Below are 18,216 nucleotides of genomic sequence, written 5' to 3' on the forward strand. Positions count from 1 at the left end.
GGATTAGAATAGCCAAAATCTTGAACACTGACAACACCAAATGTTGGTGAGGATGTGGAGCAACTGGAATTCTTACACAGTGTTGGTGGAAATGCAAAATGATACAGACAATTTGGAAGACAGTTTGGAGGCTTGTTATTAATGTAAACCTAATCATACTCTTGTCATATGATCCAGCAATCATAGTTCTTGTATTTACCCAAATGAGTTGAAAACTTACGTCCACACAAAAACCTGCACGTGAATGCTTATAGCGGCTTTATTCATAATTGACCAAACTTGGACACGACCAAGATGTCCAGTAAGTGAATGTGTGAAAAAACCATGGTATATCCAGACAATGGAAAATTTTTAGTGCTAACAATATGTGAGCTCTCAAGCCATGAAAAGGCAGAAAGGAAACCTAAAATGTACATTATTAAGTGAAAGAGGCCAATCTGCAAAGGCTCTATACTGTATGATTCCAACTATATGACAGTCTGGAAAAGGCGAAACTATGGAGACAGCGAAAAGATCAGTGTTTGTCAGGGGTTGGTGGGGAGGGAGGAATGAATAGATGGATCTCAGAGGATTTTTAGGGCCGTGAAACTACTCAGTATGATACTATAATGGTGGATACATGTCAGTAGACATTGATCATACCCACAGTATGTACAGGAGTGAGCCATAAGTAAATCACAGATTTTGGGTGATAATGATGTGTCAATGCAGCATCATCAATTGCAACAATGTACCACCCTGGTTGTTGATGTTGATAAAAGGGGAAGCTATGTGTAGGGGAAGCTATGTGTATGGGAAATCTCTGTACCTACCTTCTAGTCAGTTTTGCTGTGAACTTAAAACTGATCTTAAAAATAAAGACTATTTTTTAAAAATTAAGCATAGAAGGTATTACTGAAAAATTTGTTTATAAAAAGTGAGCATGAGCCAGGCTCTGTGGCTCGCGCCTGTAATCCCAGCACTTTGGGAGGCCAAGGTGGGTGGATCACAAGGTCAGAAGTTCGAGACCAGCCTGGCCAACACAGTGAAAGCTGGTCTCTACTAAAAGTACAAAAAATTAGCCAGGCATGGTGGTGGGCACCTGTAATCCCAGCTACTCGGGAGGCTGAGGCAGGAGAATCGCTTGAACCCGAGAGGCAGAGGTTGCAGTGAGCCAAGATCATACCATTGCACTCCAGCCCAGGCAACAGTGTGAGACTCCATCTCAAAAAAAAAAAAAAAAGAAAAGAAAAAAAAAAAAAGAAAAGATGATTGGTGCATGCCTGTTGCTATAGGAGAGGCCGAGAACTCAAGGAGGATCCCTTGAGTTCAGGAGTTCAAGGCCACAGTGCAGTCTGATGGGGCTGGTATTGAATAGTCACTGCAGTCCAGCCTGGGCAACATAGCAAGACTCTGTCTCCAAAAAAAGAGAAAGAAAAATGGTGAGCATTGGGTCTGATAGTGTCATAAGTCTTTTCTTCAGAAGGAAATAAAGCCTTGCTTTTTAGGCTGGATCCAGAGGAATCTTAAACGTGAACTCTATATTTAATATAAGAACTTAAGATAGGCCGAGCGAGGTGACTCATGCTTGTAATCCCAACACTTTCAGAGGCTAAAGTGAGTGGATATCGAACCCTGTTTCTACTAAAAATACAAAAATTAGCTGGGCATCATGACATGTGCCTGTAATTCCAGTTATGGGGGAGGCTGAGGCAGGAGAATCACTTGAACCCAGGAGGTGGAGGTTGCAGTGAGCTGAGATTGCGCCACTGCACTTTGGCCCTGGGGACACAGCCAGACTCTATCTCAAAACAAAACAAAACAAAACCTAGAAAGGAAACATGAGGCACCACTTGAAGCTTAAATGAGGTGGTTTTATGATGTTGGGGGTATAGAAAATCATTCCTCAAAATATGGCACCTGAGCATGCTGGGCGCTTTTGAAAGCTGAGCAGCCTCAGAAACAAGCCTCAGAATGAAGGTCCCTCTAACCTTGTCTTGTGCCTCCCCAAATCACAAGGGCAGGGAATATTCCTGGAACATCCTTATCTGTCTAAGAGAGCTTACTGAAAGAAACATAAATGCTTTCTATGCCCTCCCTGGTATCTCATTATCTCAGAAAAAGAGCCTGACGAATGTGACCACACCTGACAGACTTTTTCCCAAGATAATCTCGGCCTCTCAGGCCCATTCAGATTCCAAAGACAATCAATCACTTACAATTTCGTTTCGGTCTCTGTGGTCCGTTCATTCTCCCTAATCATCACTTACTGCCTCTCAAAAGAGAGAACTTAAAAATGGGCAACTGAGTGATACTCTGTCTCAAAAAAAATAAAAATAAAAAAGAACTTAAGATAAACTTCAGTGTGCAAAGTATGCATGTGTTTCCCAGGGTCTTCTCTGAAGTACAAAGTTTCAAAAGAAAAGTTATATAATTATATTCTACACTATACATATGATGTATAATTACATATACATCCTATGGTATATTCACTGGACACATATATGTATAAACAAAGATCAAGAATAATGCAATTGTTTGCAAATGAGCTAAGATAGAATACTTTCCTTTCTATATAACTGTTTTTAGGAAGAATTAACTCTGAATGCCAAGATTTCCTTTTAAGTCAAAAAAGAAGGCCATACTTTAAAAAATGTTCAGTAGAAAATGCACAAAACTTCACCATGAAAGCATCGTCGTCATACTGGCTTTTCTTCAATGCCTCCTCATCAGACCCTCCTTTCCTAGGCCCTAAAAGGACATCCACACCCGTGACTCCAGCGCCTGGCTTTCTTGGGAGGTTTCTTCTCCCGACCCTGGTGAAGCCTGATCTTGTTTTGTAGCAGTTGCCATAGGAGCAGCCCGTGTTGCAGGGCGACTCCACCCCTAAACAAATACATGCAAATAGCTGGGAAAGCAGACTTCAGCTTTAATACTTCAGACACCAAGGAATGGAAACAATCTATGTAATTTAAATAGAATAAATACCAATGGCCCCAAGGGAAGTGGGTGTTTATTTTTAAACACAATGCACCGCGACCCAGGCTTCCTGCACCACTGACTGAGCTTCCTGAGCGGGTACCTGCGTCTGTTGCACAGGGGGTTTAAGAACCTGAGCTGGGTAGAGGAGGTGAGGAAACAAACTAGCTCTGCTCCGGGCTTGTCTCCCTAGTGCTTTGGCGGCCTGCTCCTGAAGCGGTGAGCCACGGCCGCCGTTCGCACCCCGGGGCCGGGAGCTGCCAAAGGTGCTGGAGCTCAGACCCGCTTGCTCTGTGCCCGGCGCTCTGGCAGAACCCCGAGGCTGGGCGGACGGGTGGAGCCGGGCTCTGTGTCCGCGCTGATCGCCGCCGCAGCACGCGGGATGTACCTGTCCTGCCCTTGCACCCTGGCAGGGCGCTGGAGAGCGCACGACGCCTGCGCTTTCCAAGGACTTGCGGGCGGACGAGGGCGCGCCACTTCCGCAGCCCGCCTGGTTCCTTCCCAAGAGCCAGGACGACGCAGGGAGGACCCTTGCCAGCTCCAAGACGGCTCTGCAAACTGGACAGCGAAGGAAAGAATCGCCTAACCTTGAAAACAACAAACAAACAAACATGGATAAGAGCATCATAGTCCTGACTTTGTTTTGAAATACTAGTTTTTTATGTTAGTATGTTCTTAGTAGCCTTTTATTATTATTATGTTTAAACAGCATTAACTTTGTTCTTAATTTGGGTTTTAGTTTTGGGGGGCAGCTTTAGGTTTGCAGAAAAACTGAGCAGAAAGTCCAGAGAGATCCCATGCATCCTGTCTCTGCCCAACAGTTAGGCTGTTAACATCTTGCATTAATGTAGTACGTTTGTTACAATTGACAAACCAATGTGGATACATTATTATTACTTGAATCCATGGTGTACATTAAAATTCACTCTTTGTATTGTACAGTTCTATGGATTTTGACAAATGCATAAAGTCCTCTATCCATCATTACAGTTTCATACAGAAGTAGCTCCATTGAGCTAAAATTCCCCTGTTCTCCACCTATTCATCCTGCTCTTTCACCCCTTCCCCAGCCTCTGGCAACCACTGATCTTTTTACTGTCTCCGTGGTTTTGCCTTTTCCAGAATGTCATATAGTTGGAATTGTATGTCTGTAGCCATTTTTGACTGGCTTCTTTCATTGAGTAATATGGCTGTAATACCCCCCACATCTTTTCATGGCTGACAGCTCATTTCTTTTTAGTGCTGAGTAATATTCTGTTATCTGAATGCACCATAGTTTGCTTATCCATTCACACACTGAAGGACATGTTGGTTGCTTCCAATTTGGGGTGATTCATGACTGGCCTTTTTTGTGAATCTGTAATTAAGAGATTACAAATCAGAAGTAATCTTCATACAGTATTTATTAGCCAAACACGATAAGTAATGGCTTTCTGCAGTGAAACACACTGGGACTCCGGTGTTCCTCACATGTGGTTCTAATGCCTCCCTCCTCTGCATTCTCCCCTTGCACAGATTAGGCACACAGTGAAATATTTCTTGAAATTTAAATGTTATAAAAATGATACCCACTTCAGAACAGTTTTTCAAACATGGAATATGTCCATTGAGAAGTAAAAACTCACTTCCACACCAGCCCTATTCTCACTCTCAAGAGGTGACTACCCTTTATCATTTTTTTTTTAACGTGGACAGGAAGTAGGATTTATTGGTGGGCATTAGGAGGGGGCAGCACAGTTGAAGCCCTCATGAGTGCAGGGCCCACCGCTTGTCTGGAGGGTCAGGATCAGGGGTGTACTTGACCCCACAGCTATCTGGGATAAGCTGCTTCTCAGCCATCATGTCTTCAAATTCATCTACACTGAACTTGGTAAAGTCCCACTTCTCTGAGAAGTGGATATTCTGGCGGCCAAGGAATTTGAACTTGGCGTTGCATAGGGCCTCAATCACATGCTGCTTTTTCTGTAGCTTGGTGCGGATGGACATGATGACTTGGCCAATGTGAACCCTGACCACAGCACCCTGGGGCTTTCCAAAGGCACCTCGAATACCTATTCAGAGTCTACACTGAGGATAGTGCAAGGTCAGAGCCATGAACATCCACCTGAAAGGCCTGTCTCCAAGGTCCCTTAGAGCAACCCATATAAGAAACAGGCTGCATACACTACAAAGGAAGCTGCCGTTTGCAGCTATTGCACACTGGGCCCCATAATGAAAGGAACTGCATCAGCTCAATTGGCTGCAGCCCTTTATCATTTTTACATGTAGCCTACTATCTGTTTCTTCTTCACACACAACCATATGTGTATATTACCTTTTTACGGTAACAAAATATATATGCCAATTGGAATAAGAGTAAACAATTTCTTTAAAAAGCATCTTGTATTTGTTTTTAAGAAAATGTGTTTGAAAATAAAATCGGATACGGTTTGGCCCTGTATCCCCACCCAAATTTCATCTTGTAGCTCCCGCAATTCCCATGCATTGTGGGAGGAACCCAATGGGAGGTAATTGAATCTTGGGGGTGGGTCTTTTCCGTGCTATTCTCATGATAGTGAATAAGTCTCACGAGATCTGATAAAATGGGAGTTTACCTGCACAAACTCTCTGGCTACCCGTGTAAGATGTGACTTGCTCCTCCTTGCCTTCCACCATGATTGTGAGGCATCCCCAGCCATGCAGAAGTGTGAGCTCTCCATTAAACCTCTTTCCTTTGTAAATTGCCCTTTCTCGGGTATGTCTTTATCAGCAGTGTGAAAACAGACTAATACAGTAAATTGGTACAAGTAGAGTGGGGTGTTGCTGGAAATATACTTGAAAATGTGAAAATGACTTTAGACCTGGTTAACAGGCAAAGGATGGAACAGTTTGGAGGGCTCAGAAGAAGACAGGAAAATGTGGGAAAGTTTGGAACTTCCTAGAGAGTTGTTGAATGGTTTTGACAAAAATGCTGATGGTGATATCAACAATAAGATCCAGGCTGAGGTGGCCTCAGATGGAGGTGAGGAACTTGTTGGGAACTGGACCAAAGATGACTTTTGCTGTGTTTTAGCAAAGAGACTTGGCGGCATTTTGTCCCTGCCCTAAAGACTGTGGAACTTTGAGCTTGAGAGAGATGATTTACAGTATCTGGGGGAAGACATTTCTAAGCAGCAAAGCATTCAAGAGGAGACTTGGGTGTTAAAGGCATTCAGATTTAAAAGGGAAACAGAGCATAAAAGTTTGGAAAATTTGCAGCCTGACAATGCGACATTAAAGAAAATCTTATTGTCTGAGGGGAAACTCAAGCCAGCTGCAGAAATTTGCATAAGTAACAAGGAGCCGAATGTTAATCTCCAAGACAATGGGGAAAATATATCCGGAGCGCAGCAGACGTTTTCACGGCAGCCCATCCCATCACAGCCCCGGAGGCCTAGCAGAAAAAGTGGTTTCGTGGTGCCAGGCCCAGGGTCCCTATGCTGTGTGCAGCCTAGGGACTTAGTGCCTTGCGTCCCAGCCACTTCAACAATGGCTGAAAGGGGCCAACATGGAGCTCAGGCTGTGGCTTCAGGGGGTGCAAGCCTCAAGCCTTGGCAGCTTCCATGTGGTGTTGAGCCTGCCAGTACACAGAAGTCAAGAATTGAGGTTTGGGAACTTCCTCCTAAATTTCAGAGGATGTATGGAAACGCCTGGATGCCCAGGCAGAAGTTTGCTGCAGGTGTGGGGCTGTCAGGGAGAACCTCTGCTAGCTCAGTGCAGAAGGGAGATGTGGGGTCAGAGACCCCACACAGAGTCCCTACTACGGCACTGCCTAGTGGAGCTGTGCCCAGAAGAGGGCCGTCATCCTCCAGACCCCAGGATGGTAGATCCACCAATAGCTTGTGTCGTGCACCTCAAAAAGCTGCAAACGCTCAATGCCAGCCTGTGAAAACAGCCGGGAGGGAGGCTGTACTCTGCTAAGCCATAGAGGCAGAGCTGCCCAAGACCATGAGAACCCACCTCTTCCATCAGCGTGACCTGGATATGAGACATGGAGTCAAAGGAGATAATTTTGGAGCTTTAAGATTTGACCACCCCGCTGGATTTTGGACTTGTGTGGGGCCTCTAGCCACTTTGTTCTGGCCAATTTCTCCCATTTGGAATGGTTGTATTTACCCAATTCCTGTACCTCCATTATGTCTAGGAAGTAACTAGCTTGCTTTTGATTTTACAGGCTCATAGGCAGAAGGGACTTGCCTTATCTGGATAAGACTTTGGACTGTGGCCTTTTGAGTTAATACTGAAATGAGTTAAGACTTTGTGGGACTGCTGAGTAGGCATGATTGGTTTTGAAATGTGAAGACGTGACTTTTGGGAAGGGGTAAGGGCAGAATGATATGGTTTGGCTCTGTGTCTTCACCCAGATGTCACCGTGTAGCTCCCACAATTCCCATGTGTTGTGGGAGGAACCTGATCGGAAGTAATTGAATCACGGGGCAGGTTTTTCCCAAGCTGTTCTTGTGATACTGAGTAACTCTCACGAGATCTGATGGCTTTAAAAACAGGAGTTTGCCTGCACAAGCTCTGTTTGCGTGCTGCCATGCATGTAAGATGTGACTTGCTCCTCCATGCCTTCTGCCATGATGGTGAGGCATCCCCAGCCACCTGGAACCGGAGCTCTGCATTAAACCTCTTTCCTTTGTAAATTGCCCAGGCCCAAGTACGTCTTTATCAGCAGCATGAAAATGGATTAATACAAAGTCAAATAGAATATGTATTTTAAATTATCTTTTTGGTATCTTCAATGAGAGAGAGACTTTTGATTCCTTTTCTCGAAAATACAGCTCAGTTTCATGATTCCTAGAGCCTCGTTAAATGAATAAGACATTGGTATCACTCCTGAGCAGTGGGAGAGCTGGGAAGGTGGCTTAGTTTGTCTCAACTTCAATTGCAAATTCTCAGATCAACCATTATTTGTATTCTCTCATTCTATCTTCTTACTAAAATCCCCCCATCCCAGGAATCAGCTTGTCCCTTCTGTAACCAAAGTTCCACTCAGAGTTGCTCATTCGTTTTTGTAGAATAAACTCTTTTGGGGAAGTCTCCTTTAAATTTTCCCATGTACTGGTAGCATAAAAGCTGGCTTTTTTTTGAAAGCCTAGGCACTTCCCTTAGCTGTCTGTCTTAACAAGAAATTTCACAATTCTTTAGGAAACGGGAATAGGAAATAATATAAGTTCCTAAATTCCATTAGGGTAATGATAACCTTAGTAGAGGTTCAAAGCATAACCAGTGTTCATCAGTTTCATATGGAAGGCTTGGTTAAAAAACAAAAACAAAAAGACATTCCTTCTTACAAAACATTGCTTTTGTGGTAATAATTTTACAATGGAAAAATTTTCTTATGGAATAAAATATTAGTGTTTTTACATTGGATCTTTAAACTACCAGGAGGATGATTTTTTTCTTATAAAAGGCATCTTGATTACTGAGTTTGGACATCACCATAGTATCAGCAGGAAAAGAATCTTTTCTTGATCAATGCTCAGTGTAAATTAACAAGCACACTCGCTGGTACTTGGGTTGAGTCTGCTGGCAGACTCTTTCAGAGGAGACTTTACTGGCTCTGTGTTTTGGATATGAGCAAAACCACGGCTTAGTGAGAAACCCCTGTGTATATTAATACAAATTCCTACCTGAGAAACTCTATTTGGTTCTTGTTAGTCGGTCTCACTAGGCTTTTGAGCATTTACTAGATTAAAGACAAACAACAACAACAACAACAAACTAGAGAGAAGAGTGGAAAAAAGCCCCTCTCCAGGGATTGCACAATAAGCATAAGAATGATGGGCTTCATCTGCTGCATATGGAACATTACTAACTCATTTATTTAAATTGTAAATAAATGTGCATTGATAGGAGCTATGGGTAATCTATTTTTCCCCAAGTCATCTAACACTGTTACCAGCAAATAGTCGCATTTGTTCTATTTCCAACCTTAAAGGTGTAACATAAGAGAAAAAAAGTGGGCAAAAATACTGAGACGGTCCGTCTTCTATCTGTAAAATCCCTAAACCCATATGTGCTGCAAGGATTCAAGCCAACGGAAGTGGTGAGGTGACAGAGGAGAATAGGCATGGCATATGCCAAACCAATACATCATCACATGGTCTTCTTAGAGTACTAAACTTGTAAGATCACGTAGATTCGATTCAACCATTTCCCAGGGCCAAGTCCTCTATAGGTAAATTACTAAACACTGTGAATAACTTGGCCAAATGCTGTGTTACCTGTCGAGATTATGCTTTGATGTAATAGTTACACAAGCACCTAGATCACTGAACAACTTATTTATAAGTACTTGCAGGCTATTCATTGGCATACAAGATATTCTCCAACCCTGACATTTAGGATCATGTTGAGTTTCCCCAGGATGTCCACCCACTTGGTACAGGCTGTCTGAAGTAGCCAACTACTCAGACAGTAAGCCCAGAGCAACGCCGCAATTCAACCTAACAAGCATCAGTAACTTGAAGATTTGTTGCTATTTCTTATTTTTAAACATCTTCCAGTTCAAGAACTCTATCTAGTACTCCTGGATTCACCCAAGGTCATATTAACAAAATCAAACTCCCGCTTAGTTAAACAGGTCAACAGGGTGCCATAACCAAATGTGTGTTCCATTTTTTTTGTGTCCATTAAGAGGTAGAGAATATTCCCAATTTTATTTTACTTTTCTACTTATACTTTTTTTTTTTTTTTGGTCAGGAGAGAAAATGAGTTAAAAAAAGTTTGGTTTTGATAGCTGAACTCAAAGCTAACTAAAAAAAATTAAGAAAAAAAATTTTTTTAAAAGTTTGATTTGATTTGTGGTTTTTCCTCTCACTGTTTATGTGTCAAGGAGACTTTACATATCTAGTTATGGCAATATACTATTATTCGTATAAAGTTATATTGTATTTTCTATGTGACTATTTATTTATTAATTTATTACTAATATTCCATTGAGCATTAAAGACGTGACACATACTGTTGTAATTGAATTCAGGTATCTTTTCTGATGAGCATATTTCAACCATGTAATTGTTTTATTAAGCTATATATATATGTGTGTGTATATATAGCTTAACCAATATATAGGGATATATATACTTTGTTGTTGTTATTATTTTTATTTGTTTATTTGTTTGAAATAGAGTTTTTGCTCCGTTGTCCATGTTGGAGTTCAATGGCGCGATCTCGGCTCACTGCAACCTCTGCCTCGCAGGTTCCAGCAATTCTCCTGTCTCAGCCTCCCAAGTAGCTGGGATTACAGGTACCCACCACCATGCCCAGCTAATTTTTGTATTTTTAGTAGAGACGAGGTTTCACCATGTTGGCCGGGCTGGTCTCAAACTCTTGACCTCAGGCGATCCACCCGCCTCAGCCTCCCATAGTGCTAGTGTTACAGGTGTGAGCCACTGTGCCTGGCCTTTTTGTTTGTTTTTTGTTTTGAGACAGAGTTTTATTCTGTCTCCCAGGTTGGAGCGCAGTGGTGCTCACTGCAGCCTCGACCTCCTTGGCTCAAGCAATCCTCCCACCTCAGGCACCTGAATAGCTAAGACCACAGGTGGGCTTCACTATACCTGACTGATTTTTAAATTTTTTGTAGAGATGGCGTCTCCCTGTGTTGCCCAGGCTAGTCTTGAATGCCTGGGCTCAGGCAATGCTCCCACCTCGGCCTCCCAAAGTGATGGAATTACAGGTGTGGGCCACCATGCTCAGCCACCTTAACAATCTATACAATAATCTGGTAATTTCCCTTTGGACTTGGCAATACAATTGCAGAAAGGGGTTGGATATTAACAGAAACTATTTCAAGTAATTGGAAACAATTGGCACTTGCACATCTTCATGCTTTTCATTTGCAAGGAGAGTAATAAAACCCCAAGTAATTACACTCAAATAGCCCTCCAGCTGTGTTCTTCTGCACACATCAATCACATCCTCTCAGTGTTCTGTCAGTCAGATAGGCCAAATTGCCCATCTGACAATATGGCAATTTGGGAATATATCTACTAATTCTATATAACTATTGAGAGAACATGAACAAGTAAATCTGATAAAGTTCTTTTTATGTAAATAGGATTTATTTTCATAAAGATAAATGAGAATTCCAATAAACATAGAAAGAGCTTGTTTCTTGTGACCCATTCCGTTGGCAGTCAGAGAAGAGAGGTCTCTTCAGTTTTCTTATGACTGGGCTGGATGGCCCCCTGATTCTGCTTGCAAGGCTTAAGGGAGAGAAGCCAATTATTCATTGTTTTTTGTTTTGTTTGTTTTTTAAGACAGAGTCTTGCTCTGTCACCCAGGCTGGAGTGCAGTGGTGCGATGTCTGTTCACCGCAACCTCCGCCTCTCAGGTTCAAGCGATTCTCACACCTCAGCCTCCTCAGTAGCTGGAATTACAGGTGCGCATCACCATGTCTGGCTAATTTTTGTATTTTTAGTAGAGATGGGTTTCACCATGCTGGCCAGGCTGGTCTCGAACCCCTGACCTCAAGAGATCCATCCACCTTGGCCTCCCAAATTGCTGGGATTACAGGCGTGAGCCACCACCCCTGGCCAATCATTCATTCTTGGCAGAGCCAAAGCCCAAGTCCAGTCATCAGGAGACAAGCATGGGCAGAGGAGATAGCATGTACGATGACTTTAGCAAGCTGGGGGTTCATTTCCTCAGCTGTAAAAAAAGACATTTGCCAGATGAAAAGAATCACACAATTCAGTAACCTGAGTGTCTTAAAATATGTTAAATCTATGGTGCAAGTGAGTTCATGTCACTGTTGGCATCTGAACTCTGTCACCTTGTTAGTTCCGATCAACATAGCTGCAGGACCTCAGTCCCCACATTTAAAGTTCTGGCTGTCAACAGATGACTGGATAAACAAAACAGAGTGCATACATATAATGGAATATTATTCAGGCATGAAAAGGAAGAAAATTCTGATGCACGCTACAATGTGGATGGACATTAAAGACATTATGCCAAGTGAAATAAGCCATACACAGAAAGACAAACATTGTACAATATTTTATAATTGTACAATATTTACAAATTACAACTGTACAAATGTTGTCTAATAATTGTATAATATTGTACAAATATTGTCTAAGGTAGTCAAATTCCTAGAGACAAAAGGTAAAATTGAAGTTATCGGGGCTGGGGTGAGGGGAGAATTGAAAATTATTGTTTAATGAGTGCAGAGTTTCAGTTTGGAATGGTGAAAAAGCTCTGGAGATAGATGGTGGTGATGACTGCACAACAACGTAATTGTGCTTAATGCTGCTGAATTGTACATTGGAAAATTGTGAAAATGGCATATTTTATGTTATGTATATTTTACTACAATAAAAATAAAATAGTTGCTATTCGAGATTTTTTTAAAAAAATAAAAAATTATCTTAGTTGTTCCAAGGATTCTCCAGAATTGTCTCACATTTGCTCAGAAAAAAATTCACTCATGGTCATTAATTTTGGCATTCTTTTTAAAAATTTTTTTTTATTGTTGAGACAGAGTCTTGCTCTGTCACCCAAGCTAGAGTGTAGTGGCATGATCTCGGCTCACTGTAACCTCTGCTTCCCAGGTTCAAGCAATTCTCCTGTCTCAGCCTCCCAAGCAGCTGAGATTACAAGTGTGTGACACCACGCCCAGCTAATTTTTGTATTTTTTAGTAAAGACAGGGTTTCACCACATTAGCCAAGCTGCTCTCAAATTCCTGACCTCAAGTGATCTGCCCGACTTGGCCTCCCAAAGTGCTGGGATTACAAGTGTGAGCCACTGCGCCTGGCCAGCTTTCTTGTATGAGTAAGTCCTCTACTTAGAAGTGTTTGAGAGAGGAGTCACTCATTCACTGCCATAGCTACCAGCGTCTTTTCTCTAACACACAGAAGGCTACTTCCTTACTTGCTACATTCTCCATGCTACAAATGTTCTCATACACTGAATGACACAGGTTTCCATTTGGTCCTCCTCCCTGCTGCATGGTCAAGCTGTGTGTCTGCAGAAAAATGAGAAAGCCTCCCTCTCCCTGGTGCTCTATGCCCCAATATGAACCCCAAAGCACTATGCTTACGTCTTGAGGCTCCCCAGGTAACACTTAGAGCAGCTTCTGTCTCTAACTCATTGTCTTAGTCTGCTTTCTGTTGCTATCACAGAATACCACAGACTGGATAATTTATAAGCAATAGAAGCTTATTTAGCTCGCAGTTCTGCAGACTGGGAAGTCCAGGAGCATGGCACTGGTGCCTAGTGAGCCTTTTTGCTGTGTCATAACATGGCAAAAGGCAAGAGCCTGCCACCTCAAGTCTCTTTTCTTCTTATAAAGCCACTAGAATCATCATGGGGTCCCTGTCTTAATGACTTTGTCTAATTCTAATTACCTCCCAAAGGCCCCACCCCCAATCAACATATGAAGTTGGAGATTAGGTTTCCAATACATGGAATGTGGGGGGCACATTCAAACTATAGCACCCATTTAACCACAGAGGCTCAAAACTATTCCCAGAACCTCCATTGTCTTCACTTCTCTGGACTTTGGCGCAGAAAACTCTGCCCAATGGCACACTTTAGCTAAAACATAGCAGCAAACGTGGCAGTTTATTCAAATAGAAATTTGGAGTAAGGATAAAGATGGCTAGATCCTCATTCCAAAACCTTAATTAGACTCAGCCAAGATAAACTGATCATGATTCTAAAATCTGGTATTCTTCCAGGAAGCTTCAGTTCACAGTAATTACTGACAGTGCTTTTTCTATTTTTGTAAAAATAACTAGCTCATACAGCTATTGTTATTTATTAATGCCCCTCTGAGCAGTTCAGAACAATCCGTTAGAATATGCCGGACATCCAGGTGGTCAAGGAGTCATCTTTCGGGTGATGGGATGCAAGAGGGTGGAGAACAGGAAGCGCTGGATACTCTGGAAGCAGGGCAGCTGGAGGAGGTATAAATGTTTCCTCTACACCCTTCAGGCTTTCTTTTGTAAAGACCTGTGAATTTTGTCCCCCAAAAATACATGTTCAAGACCTAACCACTCATACATGTGAATGTGGTTTTATTTGGAAACAGGGTCTTTGCAGATATAATCAAGTTGAGATGGGGTTCTACTGGATTTAGGTGGGCTCTAAATGCAATGGTGTCTTAATAAGAGAAAGGAGAGTGAAATTTGGATACAGAGACACAGGCACACAGAGGGGAAGGTCATGAGATGCCAGGCAGAATTTGAAGTGATACAAGTATAAGCTAAAGAATGCCAAGGGCCAGGCGCAGTGGCTCATGCCTGCAGTCCCAGCTACTCAGGAGGCTGAGATGGGCAGATTGCTTGAACGCAGGAGTTTGAGATCAGCCTGGGCAACATGGCAAAACCCTGCCTTAAAAAAAATACCATATATATATATATAGCCGGCGTGGTGGTGCATGCCTGTAATCCCAGCTACTTGGAGGCTGAGGCAGGAGGATTGCTTGCTTGTGCCCAAGGAGAAGGCTGCAGTGAGCCAAGATCATGCCACTGCACTCCAGCCTGGGCAACAGAGGGAGACCCCATCTCAAACAAACAAGAATGAATACCAAGGGTTGCCAGCAGCCACTAGAAGCTGGGAGTTCATCCTGGGACAGCCTCAGCATCCCCCAAAAGAATCTGCCAACACCTCGATTTCAGACTTCCATCCTCCTAAACTGAGAATACATTTCTATTGTTCTGAGCCACCCAGTTTGTGGTAATTTTCTATGGCAGACCTAGAAAACTGATGTTAAAAACCCATGGGAGAAGATTTTCTCGGAACAAGGATCTAGAAAAGCTTTTCTCTGGTTTGCCATTATTTTACACACGATGTGAGTTTAGTAACTAATCAAGTTTTCTTTTCTGCTGGGGCCACCACAAAGTTTTGCATAGATGTGGACCCAATTACGGGACATTAGGGAATAAATGTGTGGTGTTCATCTCTTTTCTCTTCCTCTATTTTTAAAGTACCAGTATATATTTCTGTGTTACTATATTCATTTATGTTCATATGCTGCCACAAACTCTTTTACTTTTTAGACTGAGGAGAGGGGGAAAAAGTAGTAACTGGATAAACCTGTTTTTCCCTTCCTTCCCCAGGGAAAAGAGCTGAAATGTGATTAGCCCAGATTATGAGCTCTGAAATAAGCCATACTACTTTTTCAACTGATATGACCTTCTCATTTAAGAGTTCAGAGTTCAACCTTTCCATTTCAAAATTGAGAAAATGGAAGCCTAAGGTCACATGATTAAAAACTAGTACAGGTCACCATCTGTGTCCCTGGTTATTCAAAACACTTTTATCAACTGAGGACCAGGCGCAGAGATAGAAAGACAGTGCTAGTTGGAATTTCATACAGTGTTACAAATAATGAAGCTAACTGCAATGATTTATCTTGACTATTAGTAATAAACATTTATTCTTTAATAAAATCAAGCTATATTCACCTATATTTTTATCAGCAGATTCCCAAAGCAAAAACCTTTTGAGTTATTCTACCTTTTGGTAATTACAAAGTTCAATATTTCTAGCAGAAGACTTCTTTTTTCCAGAAAAGGAGGGCTAGGTTATTTGGATTGCCTTTAAAAATTGAAAAGCTGAAAAAAGTTGACAAGTGGGGACTCAATGTCCACTTTTAGGATAAAGCCTGTTTTCTGAATAATATATTGAACGGGGTTGGGGGAGATCCAAGCTACATATTCCCTGAGGGAATTGGGGGCAACACGCAGTTGGCCAGGGTTGTTAGTCCTGTGGAGTGAGGGGGACAGAAGTCCAGCACGGGAGCACAGTTCCAAAAGTGTCCCTATAACCCTTAACCACAGGTGCAACCCTCACAGCATGAGAGTTAAGCAGAACTAACATGCTCTTCTGCCTCATAACCACAAGAGACTAGAAAACGTAAACGGGAGAAAAAAAAGAAAAGGAAAAAAATCCTTAGAAATATTGGCCACAGACCAGCTCTCACATATATTTGCATTCTGAGCACACACAGTCTGAGGGAGCCAGACAGCCTCATGCATTAATTTGGTTTGAGATGGTTCCCATGCAGCAGTGTGTATAAGCAGCTGACAGTAGCACATGCGCAGCCTCCCAGGGGAAGGCATATTCCTCGCCAGCCTCAGGAAATCCTCATGTGTAACTTTCAAAAGCAGTGTCAAACATGTAGTTAAAGAGACTCACACTCACATGAAAGCAAAAGCACTTGAGGGAGAACCAGCAGAAACAACAGATAATAGAAAAAGGCCACACGGACTTCAGGGATCAGAATTTTCAGATTCAGATGATAAACCCACTCTGCTTACCATGTTTAAATAAGTAAATGACAAACCTGAAAATATTTTCAGAAAAGAACAAACTATAAAAATAACATATAATTATAGTCTAAATCATAATTTCATAAGTGATATAATTTCAAAGTTACATGAACATGACTTGAATGTGTATGACCGGATGAACGTGATCTGAACATCACCTGTCTAGAGGGTCCCTGAGGATCAAGGGTAGATAATGAAAAGGGAAGTGGAAGAAAGATTTTTTTCAAATAGAATTTCTAGCTATGTAGGTTTCTTCGTTTTATTCCCTCCCCAAATCTAGTCCTCCTCCTGTAGTATTTTTTTTTTTTTTTGAGATGGGGTCTCACTGTGTAGCCCAGACTGGAGTGCAGTGGTGGGATCTCAGCTCGCTGCAACCTCAGCCTCCCGTGTTCAAGCAGTTTTCCTGCGTCAGCCTTTCACATAGCTCGGACTACAGGCACAAGCCACCAAGCCAGGCGAATTTTTGTATTTTTAGTGGAGACAGGGTTTCACCATGTTGGCCAGGCTGGTCTCGAACTTCTGACCTCAGGCGATCCACCTGCCGCAGCCTCTCAAAGTGCTAGGATTACAGGTGTGAGCCACCACTCCCGTCCCTTCTCCTATAGTTTTCATCACTAACAGTCATCCTTGCCTCCCTTTCACCTCCCACATCCAGTTACTAATTCCTGCTGATTTCACTCTGTAAACATTTCGCAGATAAGTTCCCTCTTCCTTATCCTGTTCTCATTGCCATGTTGGGGTCTCATTCAATTCACTACCTGGACTGTTGCATTAGCCTCAGAACTGATGCCCCACATAGCTGCCAAAATAATTTATAAGAGATTATATCTGGTGGTGTTATTTCCAAGCTTTCATTCAGTTCCACAAGTACTTATTTAGTACCATTTAGGTGCTAGGCACCATTTTAGGTATTGAAGATCCATTAGTGAGCAAGACAGATCAGGTTCCTACACTGAAGGAGCTTAAACTCTAATAGGAATAAAGAATTCAAAGCCTCACTTAAATGCCTCTTCTAAGCCCTGACCTCCACGACTTGTATGACGGTTCCTGTATATACCCTTCCAACCGTCAGAGCGCAGTGTTTCCTGCCTCATGCTTTATGTTCAAACAGTATTCTTGTTTTTGGTTCACCTTAGGTATCATTTTCTCCCTGAAAACCTTCAAGAGCTTTGCATTGGCCTCAGTGGCCCTTCTCTGTGCCCCCGTAGCACCCTACGTATAATTTTACCATAGCACTTCCCCCCCCTTTTGTTGCTGTTGTTGTTACTGTTTTTTTGTTTTGTTTTTTGAGATAGAGTCTCACTCTGTCACCCAGGCTGGAGTGCAGTGGCACGATCTCAGCTCACTGCAACCTCCGCCCCCCAGGTTCAAGCAATTCTCCTGCCTTAGCCTCCCTAGTAGCTGGGATTATAAGTGCGCACCACCACGCCCAGCTAATTTTTGTATTTTTAGTAGAGACGGGGTTTTGCCATGTTGGCCAAGCTGGTTTTGAACTCCTGACCTCATGTGATCCACCCGCCTCTGCCTCCCAAAGTGCTAGGAATACAGGCATAAGCCACCACACCCAGCCTGTCGTTTTTGAGACAGAGTCTCACTCTGCCTCCCAGGCGGGAGTGCAGTGGTGCAGTCATGGCTCACTGCAGCCAAGAATTCTGGAGCTCAAATGATCCTCCCATCTCAGCCTCCCAAGGAGCTGGGACTACAGGTGTGTGCCACTACACCCTGCTAATTATTTATATTTTTTTGTGGAGATGGGGTCTTGCCATGTTGCCCAGGGTGGTCTCAAACTCGTGGGCTCAAGCTATCCTCCCGCCTTGGCATCTCAAAGTGCTGGGGTTACAGGCATAAGCCACTGTGCCCGGCTAAACACATTTTATTAAAATTAAATGTATATGTGTTTGTCTCTTTCACAAGGCTGCAAGATCTTTGAGGAAGGAGACTTTGTCTTAA

The 18,216-nt window shown here is 42.6% G+C and overlaps 1 protein-coding gene and 1 non-coding gene across 2 annotated transcripts in view; both read right to left on the reverse strand.

Annotated features, from left to right (window-relative positions):
* LOC129489321 (uncharacterized) overlaps window positions 1-4,944 on the reverse strand; it is a 32,120-nt gene extending 27,176 nt beyond the window's left edge. The window contains exons 1-2 of the mRNA XM_055291714.2: window positions 4,724-4,944; window positions 3,347-3,545 (exon numbers count right to left, since the gene is read on the reverse strand). Coding sequence (XP_055147689.2) covers window positions 3,347-3,545; window positions 4,724-4,944 — 420 coding nt within the window. The remainder of the gene's footprint in view (window positions 1-3,346; window positions 3,546-4,723) is intronic.
* A 125-nt stretch (window positions 4,945-5,069) lies between these two features.
* On the reverse strand, window positions 5,070-5,203 carry LOC129461567 (small nucleolar RNA SNORA70). The gene has a single exon (XR_008650596.1). It is a non-coding gene; the product is annotated as a small nucleolar RNA SNORA70 (small nucleolar RNA).
* Window positions 5,204-18,216: the final 13,013 nt, after the last annotated feature.

This window comes from Symphalangus syndactylus, chromosome 1 (genome assembly GCF_028878055.3).
Source record: "Symphalangus syndactylus isolate Jambi chromosome 1, NHGRI_mSymSyn1-v2.1_pri, whole genome shotgun sequence".
NCBI classification, from domain to species: domain Eukaryota; kingdom Metazoa; phylum Chordata; class Mammalia; order Primates; family Hylobatidae; genus Symphalangus; species Symphalangus syndactylus.